The sequence below is a fragment of the Spea bombifrons genome, chromosome 3 (assembly GCF_027358695.1).
Source record: "Spea bombifrons isolate aSpeBom1 chromosome 3, aSpeBom1.2.pri, whole genome shotgun sequence".
In the NCBI taxonomy this organism is placed as follows: domain Eukaryota; kingdom Metazoa; phylum Chordata; class Amphibia; order Anura; family Pelobatidae; genus Spea; species Spea bombifrons.
Genome location: NC_071089.1, coordinates 30,765,227 through 30,784,003, shown reverse-complemented (window position 1 = coordinate 30,784,003; position 18,777 = coordinate 30,765,227). Strand labels below are relative to the sequence as shown.

The window sequence follows — 18,777 nt, the reverse complement described above, 5'->3', positions numbered from 1 at the left end:
ATATGGAGCTATATAATTATTTTTTCCCCCAGCCTAGGCCACTGTGGTATACACTGTGCTTGTGGACTAGTGGCAGCAATTACATCTCTGACACAATACAATTACCAGTATCACTCTCTAGAAAGGTCGGTGACCCTCATGGGAAAGAAAGAGTTAATCTGTAGATTCTCATACCAATTGTACAGCAAGGCTGGTCTCTTCCAGGCAATGATGACAGATGCATTTGCAAGGGATCGTGTTTCAGTTTCCTAGAGTGTTCATTATCTTCCCATTAACCCCTTGTTCCCCCGAGGCAAGTCTTCATTCCCATTCATATCTACTAGCGTACGGAAACCCGGAAAAATCCGTAGTTTAGAGTCACGAATACAAAACCATCAAGCAACAGGGGATGTAATTAAAAGCTCAGTCTTGCCAATCAGAGAAGGTTTAGTGAAAACATTTTCCACTCTAGAATCCAGACTGACAAATTATTACTCCAGATATTTTTTTTTTGTGTGTAGATTATTCTTGATGGAGTTTAATGAATTGGGAAGAACACAGCGAGTTCATTCTGGATCAGTCTATTTAACTGTGATCTTTGCAATTTTGGTCCAGCACAAAAGTGTCCTGTGGTTCAAAAGTGTCCTGTGGCTCATTGTGGTTGAAAGAGGCGCTGGTGGGGGTCCCTGTTCAAATGCCAGTGGACTGGGGTGATTTAAATCCCATTCATTTGTTTATTGAGTAGGATTTGGGATAGTGGTTTAACACGCAGTATTTTATTTTGATCATCTGGTTTTAAGCGGTTTTATGGAACACTGTCCATCGTTCAAGCGTTGGAAATGAAAGAACGTTCACATTCGGTATTCTATACCATATTGAGAAAGGGAATGTTTTAGGAGGATGGGTTTCTTATTAGTACTACAGCAGCATATCTTATGTGTAGTCCATTGTATGACCGATTTATAGAACTTCGAAACTTAACCCCATGAAACACAGGGAAGCATGTCTTGCATTGCAAAAGAGCATTCAGCCCGTCGGTATGGATAGGAATGGGTTAGGAGGGCGGCTTCCTGGATGAGGTTGGGAATATTGGGTTTCACCGGCCAAGCCATATAATGAGCGAGTTTGTCAGGATGTTTGTTGTGAAGGCTTGCACTTACTGAATTATCGCATTAGAGTGTTTTAATAGTTAAATTGCTGCTTCATTGCTAACCCACAATTGACTTTAACAATGATTGGCTAATGATTCATAGAAATCTGTCTGATCTCCTATAATTGACATTGAATGGTAAAAGTGGGGCACTTAAGCGTGAACGGTCACCTTCACAGTTAACCTTTTTTTCTCAGTGGCATTTTTTGGTTTAAAATCAAAAGACTGCTTTATCTCACAGAAGTCACCTACCCCCCAAGTGTCTCTGCAATGACCAGTACCAGTTTTCCTGCACTGTCCTGCCAACTCGTCCATTTTTGAGGTCTCTGCTTTATCATATAATCTGTCTTGTGAAGTGTAAGATTTGGAAAAGTGACAGAGCAACTTTTAATGTTGTTAGCATAAACCCACTCTGTGCCACTGTATATTAATTATATTAATGTACAGTTAGAGTCCTAAAGGAACTGCTGCATTTACTCATATTTTATCGGGATTTACCGTATATTAAGTATTATTTCCCTTTAGAAAGAATCCAGGTGATTGAGTAGAAAAGCAGTGGACTAGACCAGGGTGTGTAGGAGACTGCAGTGACGTATAGTTTCCTTGCCTTAATAGAGGCAGCGGCATGTCCTGTGACTTCATCCAGTTCCTTAATGAAGCATGAGGGGAAGCTGCGTACGTTCCTTTAGAAAAACATCTCACGGCGGCTTTACAGAATATAAATTCATCGTACTTTCTGTTACAATATTGCCTCTTCCCCTACCACCCAGATCCTTGGCTTGCAGGGGATGTGTTTGGCTGGACCTACAGATTACTTAAATTAGGCATTCTTTACTGATATTTTCCTTAACTGATATTCCTAGTTGTTATTATGTAGCAAACTCCCTGCACTTATATTCTGTATCATATAGATACAGTATATAAATATATAGTATTATTTAAAATATTCTTGGAACAAGGTTGAATTTACTGTAATTTCCCAAGAATTCCTCCACTTACTCTTTACTGTAGAGGCAAACAGGAGATAATAGTCCCGGAGACTATATTTAATTGTGGTATGTGTCTTTATAAAGCCTAAATGAGTTGCTTTGGTGGATGAACAAAATAATGGATGAAATGTGCTTGGAAATTGCTTTTGACAACATACCTGTACAGGAGAAATTAGCAATTTTCTTCTGCCTTGGGTTTATTGAGCTCACATAATCTTACGAACCTAGTCCTACTCTCTTTATGGATGGCAAATGTACACAGCATACGATGAGTTTGTTTGGTCAACCTTTCCATAAAACAGCAAAGTGAGGAAGTCGCCTGTTGGTGCTACAGCTGTTGGCTCCATGCTAACGATGCTGGCTGCTTTTTCAGGTGTTTCAAGGACTTTACATGAGAGCAAATAAAGCCTACTGGAAGAATTAGAAAGATGTTTTTGATTAACTAGAGAGTTCAGAAGACATAGGGTTTGGTTTTGGGAGAGCTTTGAGCACCGTTAACATCATATCCTTCTCAGTTGTGAGTATTGTTGCCATTGTCCTCTTTATTGCAATTTCCAATGCAGATAAAACATTAGCGATTACCTAATGGTGTTTGACGTATGCCTCTTAAATGATTGAGGGTGACGTATGGCAGATGCCTGTTCCTCCAGTTGTTGTTTCTGATTATTGCATGTATTTCATGTATAGAAAGTCTAGTCTAGTCTGACATACCACATACTTAAAATACTATCAGCCCTGCTAGAGACTTTTTGTTATGTTACTACAATGGAGAAAATGAGACCGTCAATGTTGTTGACGCAATTATTGTGCCGGTGGGTGGAAGACGTCCCCTGTATCATTAAAGAATATACATCGTAACCTCTATGTGTTGTCGGCTTCTTAATTTAAAATTGGCTTTGATGGTACGAATGTTGGAATTTGTGTTCAAACTGAGGAAGGGGGGAAGGATGCATTGTCCCTGTAGACTTCCTGCGGACTAGCTAAATGCCGACACCGTCATGGCCTCCCTTTAGGCAATAATGCGAAACATACCATTCCAAGTAATATAGTGTCACGATTTGCACATCAATAATAGGCAGTGCAGTGAGTTACAGGTATGCACTGTATTGTTAATAAAACAAATCAACATTTTGCCTTCTCTTTCCCTTGACTGATCCATAATTTTCTCCTGCTGTAATCCAACTTAGTTGTATTCTCCTGTGTTTCTAGTAGAAGAACCCTGTCTGTTGGCTACTTAGGGTTAGAAGACATTAATGCAGCCAACCGAACAACCCAGAAACATGTCTCTCATTGCCAATATTTCCCAGACTTTCAAGAACTTTAGTATAACGATGCCTTTAAAACTAATGGGCAGAGTACTATTTTTTTCTTTTCTAATGGATGCCATCTTCTAAACTATTTCTGATGTTTGCCTAAACCATAGTTCTGGCCTCACATGCTCCTCTGCACAGTTATTTTGTGGTTGTCGTGTACATCTGAATTTTTAAAAAAGGGAGTTTTAGAGGTCATTTAGGAGTATGTTTAAATTGTATCGAAACTACAGATGAAGGCGGTTGCATTTCCAGTTGGAGTCTCGTGTTATTAACCAGTAAAGTTAAACCCACAATCTGATATGGACAGTCCATATTAATGGTCATGACTTTGAACTTGGTTTATGGACGTCAAAGTGCACGCATTCATCCAATCTTTAACATTCATTTATAAAGCAAAACCTTTACATTTCAGATGCGGTTAAAACAGATTTTGTGAATTCTTACTATTTGTAAATGTACCATAAATTAGGACGCTGGGATGAAGTTTTCCTTTTAATTGGTATGGTTGTTGGCTATGTTACGCCTTTATAATATGTGAAATAGTGCACAAGGCTGGGCAAACACTGTGAATGCCTAGCTTTGGGGTTATTGGATTGATGTGTAGTTAAATTAACTGGAAAATCTGCTATTTAAGCTAACATCGTAAGTAAGGCATAAATGTTCTTAACAAAAAAGAAGAGAAACAGTATTGCATACTTTACAAAATGCGGACTGCGTGAAAATCTTTCAGAAGGGTCCAGGGGAGAGAGAACTGGGTGTGTACATAGTATATCTGATAATCAGAATGCTGGGAATTTCTGGAAGGCATCCAAGGCAGCGCTAGAAATCCCAGGGAGAATTGTCAACTAGCTCCAGATGTCTACAAAGATGACTTTAAGCACACATGGAGCTCTTTCCAGTTTAACCGTTGTTACCCTGAAATCTTATTGGCTTCTTTCCTGAACACAGTAAATTAACACCTTTTTTTTATAATGCCTTTTGGCCATTTGGCTTGTGTGGCAAACGTTTACTGTATTCATTTTGTAAGAAGAGTAAGTATTTAACAGTGTATATTGTCGCTGAATACGCATATGTATTTAGTACGGTGCACATGCTTCTATTACCAAAATACATTGCTGTCTTGTGTGTCTCCAAACCATTATAGCTTTCTATTATAGTGTAATATATTTTTATTATTACATTTTTTTAGTATTATTTCTATTTTATTATTTTTTATTTCTATTTTATTATTTCAACACACTTTATGCATATGCACTCTGGCTGGCGCACACTGCATCGTAACTATAATAGACAAAAATTGACATCTTTTTGGGTCTCATCCGTGATCACCCTTGAGCCTCTTCAGCCAACAGATATGTAAACCTTTCCTTTTTGTTTCTTTATCTTGTCAAGCTATAATTGTTTTGGGTGAGGGGTAAAAGGAGAATGTTATCTCTCAAACATTTGCTCTTCTTGTCATTCAGCTAATTTAAGGACCCCCATTTAAGGAAGGTAGTGCTGGATGCCTGATACTCACTCACTCACTCTCTTTGTCTTCTGTTCTTTCCAATCCTTCTTCTGGAATGCGATTCTTCATTTTTACAGATTTGTATGTTATTTGATGTTCACACTTATACAGACTCCCTTTTTATGCTCCTAATAGTGGAGTGACTTCTTATCTTGCTTGATCTTAACAACTACCAGACCTCAGTGGTAATGTTTATCTCTGCTTTGAACCTCTGCTACTGGTCGTGATTAGATGTGCTTTTATGTAAGTTTAACAATCCCTGAATCCTGCTATATAACATACAGTTAGGAAACCAATGTGAAGTACATAGAATGTATATGTTTAAAATGACTATTTGATGATATCACAAATGATTTGGGGAATAAAGCTACCTTTTGCAGGATACTTTACCAATTGCATACAGTTATGGCGTAGACCTGTGTATGTGCTTTGCTTTTCTACTGTCTTGTGCACACCTTTATCATTATCATATCTTTCCCTGCGGATAGAAAATATTCTCATATCTCTGCTTTTTTTTCAAATGTATTTGGCGTTCTTTCTCTCAAAAGTGTCAGTGTCATGGTGCACTTACATACGCAAAATTTGCTTTGCCATGAATTTGGGTATAAAATAGTATCTATGAGTTTCCATAGGACGTCGGTAATTACTGTCACACGTGAGGTCTGTACCAAACTTAATCAAAAGCTATAGATGTGTCAAAGGATGCAAGTCGGATTCAGAGCTCAGGTCTGAAAGAATGGGAGATAAAGGTTGTTATCTCATTCTCTTTCTTGACTCTTTTGAGCACCAGGAGTCCTTAGAAAACTGATTGTCATTTCAGGCATGCTCACCATTTCCAAGACAGCTGTGGTAAATGGAAACTATGTTGCTATGAACTACTCATGTGCTACACCCTCATGGTAGCTGCTTTTGGACAAAGCACTGGAGAGCCTATGATGGTGCTTCTTAAAGGGACCCTTCAGAAAATATATTCAGTGCATATGACAGCTGGAGGGTCCTTTATAAGTTTTTTTTGTGTGTGTGTGTGGTTCCCCAAAATGCATTGCTCCCTTCTCTGAATGCCGTACAGGAGATGTGTCCAGCCCTCCAGCTCTGACTTGGGGAAATTCTGCATGCCAGGTTCTGTTCAGATCCCAACTATACATGTGTGGAAAATCCTCCCATTGATTTCATATCCATCATGTGTTTTTAAGTTGCTTTTCCTCCACTCTTCATCCATCTCAAGCATATCAGTGTGACAAAAAATGAACACATAACAGAGGAAGTCAAAGTCTTCCCTGGGGCATCATGGAAAGTTGAGGAATATCTACATTTTCCATATTTCTCTGGTGAAGGCTCGTGTAATATACACTAGTATGTACACTATATGGACAAAAGTATTGGAACACCTGATCATTAGAACAACAGGTATTTTAATGAAATTGCACTCTAAATACATTAGTATGTAGGTGGTCCCCCTTTGCAGCTATAACAGCTTTCACTCTCCTGGGAAGGCTTTCCACAAGATTTTGGAGTGTGTCTGTGGGAATTTTTCACCCATTCATCTAGTGGAGCATTTGTGAGGTTAGACGCTGATGTTGGACGAGGTCTGGCTCATCCCAAAGGTGTTCAATGGGGTTTAGGTCAGGGCTCTGTGTGGGCCAGTCAAGTTCTTCCACACCAAACTCCTACAAACTTGGAGATTGTCCAAAATGTCTTGGTATGCTGAAGGAATAAGATTTTCCTTCACTGGTAGTAAGGGGCATAGCCCGACCATTATCTCTCCTCCACCAAACTTTACAGTTGGTACAATGCAATCAGGCAGGTAATGTTCTTCTGGCATCCACCAAACCCAGACTCGCCCATCAGACTGCTAAACAAAGAAGTGTGATTCGTCATTCCACAGAACACGTTTCCACTGCTCCAGAGTCAGGCTTGCATGCAGCTGCTCCCAACGCACAGTTTTAGTGCAATATTAACGTCAGGGGAAGTTTGGAAATCTTTAGCACCATGTGCCTCAGCACTCGGTGACCCTGCTCTGTGACATTACGTGGTCTTTTGTTGCTCTTGTTCCTAAACGCTTCTACTTTCCAATAATACCACTTGTTAATCGTAAAGTATCTAGCAGGGATGAAATTTCACGTACTGACTTATTTCAAAGGTGACGTCGTATCATAGTACCACACTAAAATCCACTTTTTTCACAAATGTTTGTAAATGCAGACTGCATGGCTAAGATCTTGATTTTATATACCTGTGGCAATGGGTTTGATTGAAACACCAGAATTCAATAATTAAGAGGTGTGTCCCATTATGTTTGTACATAAAGTGTATTAGTTATAAAATCAGAAAGAACAATGTAACATTAAAGATACAGTTCTGCTATTTTGCTTTTTAAATATAAGAATGTGGTCTTGATGGGCAAGTAACAATTTGACCAAAAATTACTGGCGCATTACAATCCCATTCATTGTTACGTTTGGTAATGCTGCCACCTGGTGGTCATCGCTGCTCTCTGTTTCTTCAGAGGGTTTGTCTCGTACAGTCTTGTACAGTGCTTGTACAGTCAGGTATGTACAGTCGTAAAAGCTTTCACATCTGAGAATGCTATTGTCAACCCAAGAAGGAAGTGGTAACTCACTTACTTCCCTTACTGTGTACATGGATATTAACCTCTAGCATTCCAGATTCTTTCCAACCGTGCAGTTTTTCTGTAGAATCATTGTCTCGAATATCTTAAGGTGAGGCACATATTTAAAGCAAAGGATACAGTAGTAGGATGATCGCTCTCACATAAAGCAGAATCAAAAGTAACAGATTGCATTTTTATATATTTATTATTTTAAGGAAAAGTTAACTTGTGTGAATATGTGTTATATGTGAAAGAATCAGGGTAAAAGATAATCTGCAACGTGATAGTTTCCATTTTGAAGGCGATGATAAACTAGAATGAAAAGTGTGGCTGGTTTCTCTAGAACTCTATGCGTCAGCAGTCAGTTCTTTGACTAGTACGTTTGTAGTGTTATGGTCCTTTGTATTCTAATGCTTCTGTGCTGTGAATGCTAGTTTCTACCCTTGTCAATGTTGGACAAACGCACAAAGTTTAACCAGCCAGAAACATTCATAAATACGTGTCATTTCCTTTACCATTTCTGACGGGGTAGGAATTAATTAAAAAGCAAGGCGCTACATTCATTGCTAAAGAATAGCACATAACGGTACCATGATGACAAACTTTAAATGCATTTTTTGTTCAGGTAGTTGAATTGACGCATTGGATTAATTCCATGTAATTATGTTAATTTTGAAATATAAATGGGCTTGTAAATACTGATGAATTTCATTTTTGTTTATTCTAGTTGAGCAACAAGATCCTTCAAATGTGATCATGAATGAAGAGTCTGAACAAAATATTGAAGTTGTAGCCAGTGATCCAACCCCTAAAGATGACATAAAACAAGATGGTGAAGGGGACTCTCCAGAAGTCACAACACCAGAATCAGACGATAAAGGACAGTCACCAGAACAAACAAATGAAAATCAGTCAAATGAAGTGGGGTTCAAAAAAGTGTTTAAATTTGTTGGCTTTAAATTCACTGTCAAGAAAGAAAAAACAGAGAAGTCTGACCCCGTGCAGCTTTTGACAGTAAAGAAAGATGAAGTAGAACTAAATGGCACAGAAAATCATGAAGAACAAAAAGATACTACTGATGAAGGCAAACAAGAAGAAGTGCAACAAGAAACCCAAGATGTTAACCAAGAGGCAACAAAAACAGATGCTGATGCACAAGGCGTTGAAAGTTCAGAAGTGACTCTTGATGAGAAGCCAACAACAGAGGAAGAAGCTAATGTTGAAAAAGAAGAGAAAAAATCACCAGAGTCACCAACAAATCCAGCTGTCACTGAAACTTCTTCACCATTCAAGAGGTTTTTCACTCAGGGTTGGGCAGGACTTAGGAAGAAAACCAGCTTGCGTAAGTCAAAAGAAGAGGACCATCAAGAAGTTGAGAAGCATTTAAGTGAAGAACAAGAAAAAACTGAGGCTGAAGAACCTGCAAAGCAAGAGGAAATGATTGAGAAAGAAGCAGTAACTGAAGTTCAATCTGCATCAGAGGAAGCAAAGGAGCATGTAAAGGAAGAAGTAAAGGTAGTCTATGAAGAGGAAGCCAAAGCTATCGATGGAGAATCAACATCAGAGGAATCATCTGCTAAAGAAGAAATTAAAGTGGAAGAGACTGGGAAAACAGAAGACAATTCGAATGTAACAGAGAACACTGAAAGTTCCATTATAGTAGCTGAAGAAACAGTTACTTATGTGGTAACTGAGTTAAATGAAATTCAGACTGAATCTGATACGATAAAAGGCATCATTGTCAGTGAAGTAAATGAAGTTATCGCTACTGCTACCCTGGCAGATGCAGAAGAACCACTTCTGGATAAACCTGATTCTGAATTCTCTGACAAAGATATAAAATGTACAGATGATTTAGTAGAAGAAAAGCCCCAACTTGCATCAAGCACCGAATGTTCAGAACTGGAAAAAAGCCCGGAAGCTATCACAACAGAAGCAGAACTTTTGTCTTCACAAGAGAAAGCCAGACTTCAAGGCAGCCCATTAAGGAAACTTTTCAGTGGCTCTGGTTTAAGGAAGCTGTCTGGAAAGAAGCAAAAAGGAAAAAAGGAGGATGACAATAAAGTGGATGATGTGGCTGAACAAACACCTGCTACATCACAGTCCCCAGAAGCTCCTGAAACAGATAATGGAGATAGCTCAAACTCTTCTCCTGACAAATCAGGAGAGACATCTCCTACAGATAAATTATTAGAAGACACACAGCAGACTACTGAAACAGAAGGTGAAGGGGCCACTTCTTCTGATGGGGAAAAAAAGAAAGATGGCATTATACCATGGGCCTCTTTTAAAAAACTAGTCACCCCCAAGAAACGACCAAAAAGGCCATCTGAAAGTGATAAAGAGGATGATGTAGAAAAAGTGAAAAGCTCAACTATGTCTTCCACTGATAGTGCTGCATCAGTGGAGAATCAGGAAGAAAACAAAGAAGATGATGAACAGAAACTTGAAAAAAGCACAGAGGAGAATAAGAAAAAGGTTGACAGCTCTGTGTCATGGGAGGCCTTGATTTGTGTGGGCTCTTCCAAAAAAAGGACTAGGAAAACCTCTGATTCAGATGAAGAAGAAACACAGAAACCTATTGAAGAAAGTAAAAATGCAGATGACAATGCAGGAGATACCAAAGAATCAAATGTTGAGAATCCTCTAGTTAGTTCCCAGGAAAAAGAACAAGGTACTAGCTCACCAGAGCAGGTTTCCAGTCCTACTGAAGCCGATGGTGTATCAACCTGGCAGTCCTTTAAAAGGTTGGTAACCCCAAGAAAAAAGTCAAAATCTAGAGTTGAAGACAAAACTGAAGAGCCTGTGTTGACATCCAGTATGGAGCAGTCTACATCAGAAGGTGAAGCTGGGAAAGAAGAAACCTGGGTCTCATTGAAAAAATTAATCCCTGGACGTAAAAAAAAGAAATCAGATGGCAAACTGGATCAAGGCCTACTAAATGAAACTGGGCAGCCAATGTCTAAATCAGACACTACTGAGGATGATTCAGATGAGCCAGCTGTTGTTCCTTTGTCTGAATTTGATGCTGCAGAGCAAGAAAAGCTTGAAACACAGCAATCTGTGGATACCAGTATTCTTAAAAATGTCCCTGGAGATATGGCCCCCGAGCAACCAGTTGATGAGCTAGTCCATGCTGTCACAGTCACTGTAATTGAGGGTGAAAGAGCAGTGACAAACCTAGAAGAAAGGTCACCATCATGGATAAGTGCAACAGCTACAGAAGTTCTTGAGCAAGTCAATGAATCTGAAGAGTCCAAAACCAGAGAGCACTTTAAAACAGAAGTTACAGTTGAGGAAAGCGTTATAAATACAATTTCGAACCTGTCAGAGGCACAACAGACTGTGATAAATGAAGTGGAATTAACCTCAGAAGCTTTGACTGCTCTGGAAGAGGCAATAGAAAACTCATGTGTTGAAGAAACAACTGAAATGGTGTCTGCAGTTTCTCAGCTTGCTGAATCGCTTGCCTCTACCGAAGAAGCTACACCTGTGCTAGAGGAAGATGAAAGTACAAAGAATTTGGAAGAGCAAAAGAAACACACTGATCAAGTTCTCCAAGAAGTTGCAGAAAAGACAAAACTGTCAATTGATTCATTATTAGTGAGCGACAATAATACAGATGTCATCCCTAAGTTGTGCCAGGTTGTGGAATCTGAAGTCAGAGAGAATCTTTTGGAACAAGTTACATCATCATTGCAACAGGTGTCTCCTGTTATATCGCAAATAGAAGTAATTGAGACCAAAGAAACCCAAGACCTGCAGAAGACTGTTGAGATAAGTACATTCAAAGAATCAGAAAGTCTAATCATTAACAGTACAATATTTAGTACATTGGAAAAGGTAGAAGCTATTCAAGAAGACAGTAGACTGGAAAGTGAAATGATGGAAGCTAGTCAGATTGCTAAAAAAACACATGAAACAAGTTCTTTTATTGTTGATGAAAGTGCTCCTGTGTTACTGGAGGAAACCTGTGAAGATAGTTCTCCCATTTCAGCCAGTGGAAATGCTGAGGGTTCCCCTATTTCAGATGAAAAGCAAGCTGAGGAAGGTGCTTCAGTGATGGTTAATATAGTGACAGTTGAAGATGCCCCAGTTTTAGCTCAGGGGCAGGCTAAAGAAGATATATTTGTTGAACAGCAAGTTGGTGAAAGTACACCAGATATTTCAGAAGAAGAGAAAGTTGTTGCAGGTGCAGAAGAGAAGGTTGATGAAAGTTCTACTGAGCAGGCTGATGGATTTGCTGAACAGGAGGCTATTGCAGTAGAAGAAATAAAGAAAGATATCCTGAATCAGACTGAAGAGAAGATTGAGAATGTGGTCTCTGATGTACAAATTGAAGAAAGTGCCCTTATAGAAAAGGCTAAAGTAGAAGTTCCAGGTTTGGACAGTGATCAGACTGAAAACAGTGCCACAATTCTGCCCGTGGAACATGATGACAAAGATGCTCCCTTGACTGCAGAACAAGAACTAGTAGAAAATGTTAAAAGTTCTTCCGTGTCAGGGCATGAATATGATGGAGCACCTGTTTTATCTGAGAAACAGGTGGAAGAAAACAGTCCTGTTGCTGAAAACCAGTCCAATAAGACTATTTTGATTGAGAAAGAGGCTAACAATTATGTTCCAGTCCTGGTTGAGAAGGCTGACTTAACAGATTTGACTAAGGATCTTTCTTATGAAGGTGACACTGTTTTGGATGAAAAGCGGGCTAATGAAAATTGTCCTGTTGCAGATATCGATGTTTTGGCTGAGCAGTCGGTTGATAAAAGTACCCTTACTTTTACTGAGGAGCAGAGTAAAGACATTGTTGATGAAGTAACCCCTGTTTTGACTGAAGAAAGTGCTGATGAAAGTACCCCTGTTGTGACCGATGAAGTGCTTAATGTAGACAACACTATTTCAGCTGAAGAGCAGGGTGATGAAGGAACCCCTATTTTGACTGAAGAAAGGGGTGATGAAAGTACCCCTGTTGTGACTGATGAAATGCTTAATGTAGACAACACTATTTCAGCTGAAGAGCAGGGTGATAAAGGAACCCCTATTTTGACTGAAGAAGGGGGTGATGAAACTACCCCTGTTGTGACTGATGAAATGCTTAATGTAGACATCGCTATTTCAGCTGAAGAGCAAGGTGATGAAGGAGCCCCTATGACTGAAGAGGATGGGCTTGCTTTGTGTGACAAACAGGCTGATAAACATACACCAATTTTGGCTGATGGGCAAGCTGAACAAGATACCTGTGTTCCGACTAAGGATACAGCTGAAGATAGTGACCTTATTTTTACAGAAGGACAAGCTAATGAATGTACTTTTATTTCTGAGGAACAGACTTCTATAGGTGTTCCTGTTTCTCTTGCGATACAAGCTGATGAACACACCTCAGTTTTACCCAAAAATCAAGCTGATGAATGTATTCCTATTTTGGAGGAACAGACCAATGCTGTAGTTCCAACTTGCGGTTGTGCTGCACCCGAGGAACAGATTACTGAAATTGTTCAAGATTTAGCTGAGCAGCAAGCTGATATAACTGATAACATTTTGGCTGAAGAACATTCTGATGAAATTGCTCAATATTTACCTGCAGATCAAAATCAAGAAAGTGCTCTATTTTCGGCTGATGAACAAACTAAAGAATCAACCCTTGTTCTAACTGAAGAGCAAACTACTCCAGTGCAAGTATGTACTCAAATCTTGGAAGATCAGCAAGCTGATCAGAAGAATAATGAAGTTGTCCATGATTCTACAGAGGGATGCTTTGTTGAACTGGAAAAGAACACTGCTGAATCTGTAATAAAAGAAAGTTATTCTCTTCCAACTAAAGTAGAGTCAGATGGAAGGATTCAGGAAAGTCAGGTGTCAGAAGAAAGTGCTCACATTTTAGATAATGATCAAATACATGTTTCCATTCAGTTAGATAAAAAAGCTAATGATAACATTCATGTCCCCAGAGAAACACAAAATCTAGAAGCTGATGCTTCTTTGTTGCCAAAAGAAGAAACCATAGAAAATGGTATTATTTCAGTGGAGGAACCGTCCCAAAATTCTTTGTCGGAACATAACCCTCAGAGTCAAATGCTAGTTGCAGAAAAAGAGCCAGGTTTAGAAGAGGATTTTACACCATCAAAAACATATGAACATGTAAGCATGCATGAAGAAGAACTTGGTAACAATAATGAACAATCACGTGTCCCAAATATAGAACAAGTTATCCACTCCAATGTCGTTGAAGATGATATTGCAGTAGTGGGCACAGAAGTTGTTAGTACCAATATTCCTGAGTTTGAAAGCTCTGAGGCCAACAAGGTCTCTGAGCCAGTTGCTGCTGCTGCAATTGAAGAACAAGTCTTAGAAGAGACCGTAAAACCCATTGAAACTTCACCAGAAAGTGTTCAGCCATCTAATGAAGCTGATAATTCCACTCTTGTTAGTTCTGAAGACCACAAAAAAGCTTCTGAAACTTTGGATACCGTTCTAGATTCTGTTTCTCAGAAGGCAGCTTCCATTGTTGATGCAGCAATTGAAGCAGCCGCTAGCTGTCTAGTTGTGGATGTTACCAACCATAATGACAAAGTAGAGGAGGGAGCTGCTACTGTTGATGGTATTTTAATTTCTCACGAAGAACAATCTATTCAGACAGTGAGAAATGAACAAAATGATGTTTCCCAAATTGTCACCATTGAGTCACATAGTACTTCCATTGTACAAACAATAATTGAAACGGCAGTGGAAACAGTTGTAAGTGGTGTGCAAGCTAAAGAGGATGACGATACTCTGAAAACTCAAATCCCAGAAGAACAAAGCATTTCTGAAGATCCTGAAAGTGTACCGGTCTCTGAATTGTCTAAGGAAGAAATAGAGTTTAAACAGGAACACCATGACTTACCTGCTGCTAAGCCATCTTCTACTGAAGACCACTGTACTACAGATTCCACTTTGATTGTTGAGCAAGTTACCAGGGAAGTATCTGAATCCACCAGAGTTGTTAGTACAACTACTTTCAGAGAATACCAAGAGGTAACAAGCACTGATGAGCCTCAGAAAGAAGTATTTATCACGGGGGTAGAATTAGAAACAAATGGCAAAGAAGAAGAGGACAAACACAAGGATGTGTGTATGATACAGCAAGATGAAACAAGGAATGAACAACTAGGTCAACAGTCAGTACATTGCAGAGATTTGTCATCAGAGACTGTGCAGACAGAATCCAAACCATCTGTTCAAATTTGTAGTCCAGACGAAAAGCTATCAACACAGGATGACTCTTCAGAGGTGAAGGCACAAGAACAAACACAGAACGTAGAATCGTGAGACATGTAAGTTTCGCAGTCATCAGTTAGAAATAACATAAATAATTGCCTTCTAGTGGGGTTGAGCCTAGGGTTAGTGGTGTCCAGGTGCGGTATTTCTTTGGTTCCCCCCATAAATAACAGAAACATACTCTTAAAACGCAAACTCGCTCTAACACCATACACTAACACGCTATCACTATAATACTATAAACTTATGCATACAAATATACTGTCTTTCCCTCTGCCAGGGGACACTAACCCTAGGCTCACTCCTGGCACCATACTCTAACCATACACTCATATACACACTAACACTGTACACTCACACACCTGTAAACCTCATACGCACAAACTTTCACTCAGAGCTTCTTTTTTAAAGCAATATGACCTTTATGTTAATAAATTATATATTTAACTTTCTCTCTTTTAATGTACGTTCAGAAGTCCTTTGTTTTATCTCATGCAGCACAGTTCAGTTTAAATTTTTTTAACTATTATTTAAAATGTTTTTTGACCACTACAGCATATATCTGAAGAATACTTTAAAAATATTAGAAATAATGTATTTGTAAAAATACTATTGAAAATGAATTTTCCTCTATACATTTCATTGTCTCAGTGTCTGCTTCTATGGAATTATAATTTTAAGGTGTGTCTAAGTTTTATATTGCTTTTCTTTTAAATAAGTAGACATTTTTACTTAATTCAGTTTACGATAAACCTCTTTTTTATTGCTTTTTCACCAGTTTGCTACACAGCCTGTTAAATTGAAGAGATCAGAATACGAACGCTGCAAAACACGCGATTCATGTGGAATTTCAAACAACGTTAAAGCCTTTCAGATGAAAAATGTAAAAACTGACTGACATCTGTCTTCCATTTATAGGAATTATCTGACAATCCTGAATTGCCATCAGGAGCTTTAGACAGAATTGTTCCTTACTCAGAGATGTTGATCAGATAAAGACACCAGGGTTCAAAGCTCCATCTATTCTTTTTGAGGCAGTTGATGCCCTAAATCTATCAACTCTTTTAAGGGTGAAATGAGTACTATAGTTAAATATAACATTGTACGGAAAACAAAATTCATTTCAGAACGAGATTAGGACTCATGTATTAATGTGTATATCTCAGACTTGTGCATTATAATGTATATTTCCTTTTCAACTATATGCATATTAAAGTGGTAAAACAGCAAACTAACCAATTGCGCATTGATAGTTAACAGCAAATTAATGCATGTGATCAAAACAATGTTCCAGTCCTTTTAAGTAAGATCTCTCTTCTGTCCACTGGCTGGAATTCTTAATAATCTATGGCTAAAAAAGCAAAACCCGATTGCCATTTTTTTCTTGTTTTCCAAAGAACATTTCTGGTTTACGGAAAACAATAGAAGTTAATGTTTACAGTGACATTTAAATTATTACCCAAAGTTATTATAAATAATACAGACATTATTATATTAAGTGCACTATAATTTTATCAATACACCTTTTGGAGTTTTTTCTTTATAATGTTTCTTTGTTTCTGTTACACTGTATGTCACATACATGATCTGTGTAGGTGTAATAGGCACCTGTATTATCTACCAGTGACGAAACGTGACTTGTTTTAAAAATGTTTAGATCTTTCATTTTTTTGCTGTTTTTAATGTTTGTATTCCTATCTGGTGGTTCCTACAAAATAAATGGGACATTCCTACAAATCCTTCTTTCTATGGAAGTGGCCATTTCTCTAAACATCTGGTGAGGCTTACTTGTTTTTTAAATGTTTTTTTTCATTATGCTTATGTACATTTTGCTAAATTGTAATTTCTAAACTATATAAGTTTAAATAAAATTCTTGCTTTTACATGTGTTTTGGAGTATTTCTCTTAAATCAGGAACATTGCTTCAACCATACAACCTTCTTCTTCTTAGGACCTACACAGTGAGTCACCCTTAGAAACCAGTATAAAATATTAAAAATGGAAGCAAATTGGTAATGATGAGTCCTTTGCACAATAAGTTACCATACCATTGCCCATTCTAACAATACTATGCTTGAAAAGCAGTCTGCTGCCCCAGACAGCCTCACCATTGAAGGAGATACATTCTGCCTATCGCATCTTCACAAACGAAGGAGCTGTTGGGGAGGAAGAGACAAAATGTATATAGAGAATTCTTATGTATCTCTTTATGCATTTGAATGTTAAAATGCTAAAGTATAAGGTGATGTGCAGCCATTAAATGGATTAAAGTGCATGTGACGGTTTGGGTGCACCTTTAAACATCTAATTGCGGTGAAAACCTGTCCAAGAGAAGATATCTGTAATTAACAATTTTGGAGGTAACAAAGCACATAAAGTAAATTTTTAACCGTCATTGTTATAGTTGTAATCCTTTTCCCTGCCAATGATGAGAGTATTGAGACAACTTGTAATACACATTGAATAAAAAAAACTACAAGGACGTTTGAACATCACTGAAAACCTTGTACTTTATTAAATTCCTTTAGGTTTTAAAGTGTTTCTCTTTTACTTAATGCAATGCATAATTATTAAGATTATAGGACAATAATAAATTATGATATAATATAGAAGATTATTTGTGATTGTGGTTGATACTAAAATCATTTTTAAAACCTCCTCTTAATGAAAGCCATGAAATTTAAACAACAAATGTTATTTGTACGTTTACCACTAGAGGTCAGCATTTTACATGTTCCAAATTTCAGTGACTATCTGAAGCTCATGGAAATAAATAGTATCTGTGTCCTAGTGAGTCTAAAACAAGACAAACTATTCTAATCTGAAAGTAACCCTAAATCTCTGAATCTGCTCAGTGGCCATACAATATATGGGGTATCTATCATCTATCCATCACAAATTAAAAAATTATGCCATAAATAATACTGCTCACAATTCAAAAACACTCTGTTTCTGATATACTGTAGGAATTTTACATATGCAGATAATGACACAAGGTGTGCTACTTCTTCATCCCTGACCTACTGTTACATGAGCTTCCTTATTTAAATATGCCTGTATGCATGGTCATGAAAATGACATAGGGGTGGAATTACACAAATTATGGAGAGTTGCATATAGGGGTATAAGGCATTTATGGAGGCAGAGTGGCATATAGGAGGGTATAAGGTAAATAAGGGAGGCAAAGTGGCATATGGGGGTATAAGGCATTTCTGGGGGCAGGGTGGCAAACCTAGGGGCAGATGTGCATACAGGTTGACAAATAAAAGGAAATAAAAAATTCTCAATCATAGCTTTTATTAAATTAGAAAAAATTGTTTACATGAATCAATAAAGAAATAAGTTTCTTACAAAAATATCGTGAAGAATAATGTGATCACTGTTTTGTTCCACTTTTTCATCTAAAAATTTGTGCAGTAGCAAATGTTTTGATTCCAAAATCAAAGGGCAGTGTACATGTATATGTGTGTGTGAAAGGGCAGTGTACATGTATATGTGTGTTTAAGGGCAGTGTACATGTATGTGTGTGTGTGTGTATAAGGGCAGTGTACATGTGTGTGTGTAAGGGCAGTGTCCGTGTATATGTGTGTGTAAGGGCAGTGTATGTGTGTGTGTAAAGGCAGTGTATGTGTATATGTATGTGTAAAGGCATTGTATATGTGTGTTTATGGGCAGGTGTGTGTAACAGCAGTGTGTAGGGGTCCTGGTAGGGAGGCTTACTAGCCTTTTTTAATTAAAAAAAAATCTCTGCTGCTGTGGACTACTCTTTCAATGATGCTCATCCAGCATTATGGTGAACACCTGGCTGGCTATGCCATATACTGTATATATATACTGTGTGTATATATATACACACACAGTATATGGCATACAGTGAAGCAGCACAAAACACAAACTTCAACAGCATAATCAAGCATCTAATGGCATCCCATTTGTAGATTCAATGATAAAAAAAGGGTTCCTCCCTTACA

General features: G+C 38.1%; 1 protein-coding gene across 1 annotated transcript in view; it reads left to right on the top strand.

Moving 5' to 3' along the window:
• The window catches only part of AKAP12 (A-kinase anchoring protein 12), a 63,604-nt gene extending 46,915 nt beyond the window's left edge, over nt 1-16,689 (top strand). Inside the window, exons 3-4 of the mRNA XM_053460934.1 lie at nt 8,277-14,862; nt 15,585-16,689. Of these exons, the coding sequence (XP_053316909.1) occupies nt 8,277-14,857 (6,581 nt within the window). The 3' untranslated portion in view covers nt 14,858-14,862; nt 15,585-16,689. The remainder of the gene's footprint in view (nt 1-8,276; nt 14,863-15,584) is intronic.
• The last annotated feature ends 2,088 nt before the right edge of the window (nt 16,690-18,777 follow it).